Raw genomic sequence first — 4,139 nt, 5'->3', positions numbered from 1 at the left:
AGAGAACGGAGAGGAACGGACAGGATAGAGAGAGACGAGAGAAGGAGAGATTGGAGAGATGAAAGTCCGGGATGATGACGGAGAGAGAGGAAGCGTGTGTGATGAGAGAGAGGCAAGCAGAGAGAAGAGAGCAGAGAAACGAGAGAGAGAGAGATACGACGAGAAGACTGAAGAGACTGAGAGAGAATCAGAGGAGACGAGAGAGACGAGAGAGAGAGAGAGAAGAGCGACATAGAGCGAGTAGATAGAGAAAGAGGGGGGGCGCGCCAGAGAGAGAAAGAGAGAGAGAGAGAGTATTGTTTAGAGAGAGATGGATAGAGAGGGGGGGGAGGGGATGGAGGGAGAGAGATAATACGGACGGACAGCTAGACAGGCCATTAATTATAATCATCTCTCGCTACCAGGTTGAAGGCAGCAGAGAAACGTACTCTCGTGCTTCTACTATCAATCTCCATCTTTTACCAGTGCTTACTCTGTGTCTACTGCTGCTACTGCTGCCTACTGCTGCTGCTGCTATCTACAACTTACTACTACTACTACTACTTACTTATGTCTTCTACTTTTATGCTACTACTACTACTACTGCTGCTGCTGCTGTCCCTGCCTGCTACTACTTGCCTTGCTACACGCTTGGGTAACGACAACTTGCACGTCTGTTAGCTGTCCATGGCACGCGCGTCGCATTCAATTGCTTCTGGGTTTGCACGGGCGTCTTTGTGTTGGCAGTAAGCACCGCACCCGTCCTGCTCGTTCGCTGCGTCGGATTCACGTTCGCGCATCTCTGACCGCATCTCCGACGGTCTATCTCTCTCAGGAAAACGCGTATATTGATAAGCGTGGGGGGAAGGGGTCTCCGCCGAACAGGTGGCCGCGCGCCTCCTCGCTGTTTCGCGTTGTTTTTTTTGATTTTTTTTTTGCGCGATGCGATGGCGAGTTCTTTTTTTACACGCATTTTTTTACATACGTTTTTTTATAACGTAATGTGTAAATATATATATAATATATATATATATATAGTATATATATATATATATATATATATATATATCTTTAGTGTCTACGTGATAGTGCCGAGACGCTGACGAGTTAAGCAAAATGCGTTTGTTTTTCCCGCCTTTTCTAGGATGTCGGCCCGGTCGCCGTTCGAGCAAATCGGTGATCTGTGACGTCACACCAAGGTCGGCATGACGTCAAAGACGCTGTCGCGTCGCTGCGCCGAGCCAGGCGTCGGTTTTCGCGTCGCCGCATTGATAGGCAAAGATGCGAGTGCCACCGACCCAAAGATGGTGGTCGCCAAGGACTCCAATATGGCGATCATCAGCGTCGACCCCAAGATAGCGGCCACCAAAGAACGCAAGATGGCGGCGACCGACAAGTCGTTGGCGAGACGCTCGCGAACGACGTCTAGAAACGCGCATGCGCAGACGCTCCCGCTCACGACCGCCGTCGGCCACCGAGAGATCAAAGTGGAACCGCCCAGCAGCTCCGCCAAGGAAGACAAATCAACATGGCCACCACAACCGCGGCGATTCTGGTGCGTTGCCGACGACCGGAAGCCGAGCGACGACAGCGCCGGAACAGCGGCAGGAACGTCGCCAACGACGTCGGACGGCGACGGATTCCATGCGTCGGCGACGACGGATCAACAGACGTCGCCGCGGCGAAACAAACGCAAGTCGTCCGACCCGCGTAAGCTGCCAGTAAAACGAGTCCGCGACGCCGCCGCCGCCGCCGGCGACGACGACGACGACGATGATGACGATGCCGACGACGACGCGAAGATGACGTCGTCGTCCGTCGGCGGTCGGCCGTACCACGCGTCGCAATGTCGACTGCATTCGTCAAGTCACAGCGAGACCGACAGTGACTACGGCGGCCGCAGCAGCAGCGGCCGCAGCTGCGAAGGGAGCGTGGGCGTGCCGCCGCCAGAAGTAATCCGAATACCGACGGTGCCGAAATCGAGGCTGCTGATGCAGCAAGACGACGTCGGTACGAACTGCGTCGTCGTCGGACTACACACGTCGGCAAATTCCAGTCGCGCGCCGACGACGACGACGACGACGACGACGGCGACGTTGCTGCCGACGTCCGTTAGACTTCCAGAGCCGACAGCCGACAAGAAACGGGGGAAGCACGTCGCCACGTACGCCTCCAGCCGACGGCGGGCTCCGAGCGACGACGACGACGACGACGATGACAACCCTGCCGACGACCACTTCCTTCACGCTAGCGACGACGACGACGACGACGACGACGATGACGACGACGACGACGACGACGACGACGACGAAACGGAGAACCGTCGGCAACATCGACGCCATCACCATCAGCAACAGCGGCCGAAGCAGCGGAACTATAAGAACATGAGTAGAGACAGACGCGTGGAAGCTAACGCGCGCGAACGCTCCCGCGTGCATACGATATCGGCTGCCTTCGAGTCGCTCCGGCGCGCAGTTCCCTCTTTCTCCTACAACCAAAAACTATCGAAGCTCGCCATCCTGCGTATAGCTGCCTGCTACATCATGGCGCTCTCCAAGCTTTCTGACCTCGAGAGGAGGTGGGTGGTCCGCGGCAGGCAGGAGAGGGAGGAGGAGGACAGGAGCGAGGTGTAGCGAGGAGGAGGGGAGGGGGAGGAGGCAGGGAGGAGGGGGAGGTGAAGAGGAGCTGTCTTTCGGAGATTGCGTCGACATGTGCACGAAGACGATACAGATGGAGGGGAAGCCGCGACGCAGGAAGGTAATATATATATATAATATATATATATATGTATATATGTATATAGTGATATATATGGTACTATATATGTATAACTGATTACTACTGGCTATATAAGGAACATGGGAACATTATGGTTATAGATGCGCTGCCCTGCAGACCACATACCACGAATCGCACTCAAACAACACACCACGCACGCCACAGCACACACACACACGCGCGCTCGCGCACGCACGACGCCACGCACGCACACACACAACACACCACAACACACACACACACACACATACATAGAGTTCAAGTCACGCTAGACACAGACGACAGCGAGGGACGCCAGCAGGAATGCTGACATGGAGCATCTCATGAGCGGTCTGCGTCCTGCTTGAATATCTATCATATCTATCTATCTATCTCCCCCCCCCTCTCTCTCTCTCTCTCTCTCTCTCTCTCTCTCGCTCTCTCTTTCTCTCTGTCTCTCTCTCTCTCCTCTCGCTCTCTTCTCCCCCTTTCTCTCACTCTCTCTCTCTCTTCTCCCTCTCTCTCTCTCTCTCTCTCTCTCGTCTCTTTTCTTTCTCCTCTCTACCTGCTCTCTGCTCTCTCTCTCTCCCTCTTCTCTCTCTGTCTCCTCGCCCTGTCTCTCTACTGTCTCTCTCCTCTCTTCTCTCTCTCTCTCTGTCTCTCTCTCTCTCTCATCTCTCACGTCTCTCTCTGTTCTCTCTGTCTCTCTCTCTCTCTCTCTCGCGCCTACCGGGGATGTCTCTGTCTCTCTCTCTCTGCTCTTCTTCTTTTCTCTGTCTCTCTCTCTCTCTCTCTCTCTCTCTCTCTCTCTCTCTCTCTCTCTCTCTCGTCTCTCTCTCTCTCTCTCTACTGTATATATATATATATATAGTATATATATATATATATATATAATCATACACAACACATATATATTATAATATCTTCTATCTATCTATCTGTTCCCCCCTCGCTCTTCGCTCTCGTCTCTCTTTATATATATATATATTATATATATATATATATATATCTACACACACACATATATATATTATAAATCGATCCATCTATCTTTTCTCCCCCCTCTACGCTCTCTCTCTCTCTCTATATATATCTATATATATCTACACACACACACATTATATATAATTTCTATCCATCTATCTGTCCCCCCTCTCTCTCTCTCTCTTTATATATATATATTATATATATATAGTAATTATATATCTACACACACAACCAATATATATATAATATCTATCCATCTATCTTGCTCTCCCCCCCCCCTCTCGCTCTTCTCTCTCTCTCTCTCTCCTTATATATAATAATATTATCTACAACACATTATATATATAATATCTATCTATCTATCTGTCTCCCCCCCTCTCTCTCTCTTTCTAAATATATATAGTACTATATATATA

General features: G+C 51.0%; 1 protein-coding gene and 1 long non-coding RNA gene across 2 annotated transcripts in view; both read left to right on the top strand.

Annotated features, from left to right (window-relative positions):
• LOC106813159 (DNA mismatch repair protein Msh6-like) overlaps positions 1–2,612 on the top strand; it is a 5,550-nt gene extending 2,938 nt beyond the window's left edge. Inside the window, exon 2 of the mRNA XM_014820798.1 lies at positions 1,124–2,612. Coding sequence (XP_014676284.1) covers positions 1,185–2,612 — 1,428 coding nt within the window. The 5' untranslated portion in view covers positions 1,124–1,184. The remainder of the gene's footprint in view (positions 1–1,123) is intronic.
• Positions 2,613–2,652: 40 nt separating this feature from the next.
• Positions 2,653–4,139, top strand: part of LOC106807684 — a 25,183-nt gene continuing 23,696 nt past the window's right edge. Inside the window, exon 1 of the long non-coding RNA XR_001393698.1 lies at positions 2,653–2,736. This is a non-coding gene — a long non-coding RNA (uncharacterized LOC106807684). The remainder of the gene's footprint in view (positions 2,737–4,139) is intronic.

This window comes from Priapulus caudatus, unplaced genomic scaffold, assembly GCF_000485595.1.
Source record: "Priapulus caudatus unplaced genomic scaffold, Priapulus_caudatus-5.0.1 Scaffold0, whole genome shotgun sequence".
Classification (NCBI taxonomy): Eukaryota; Metazoa; Priapulida; class Priapulimorpha; order Priapulimorphida; family Priapulidae; genus Priapulus; species Priapulus caudatus.
This window is presented reverse-complemented; position numbering and strand designations above follow the sequence as displayed.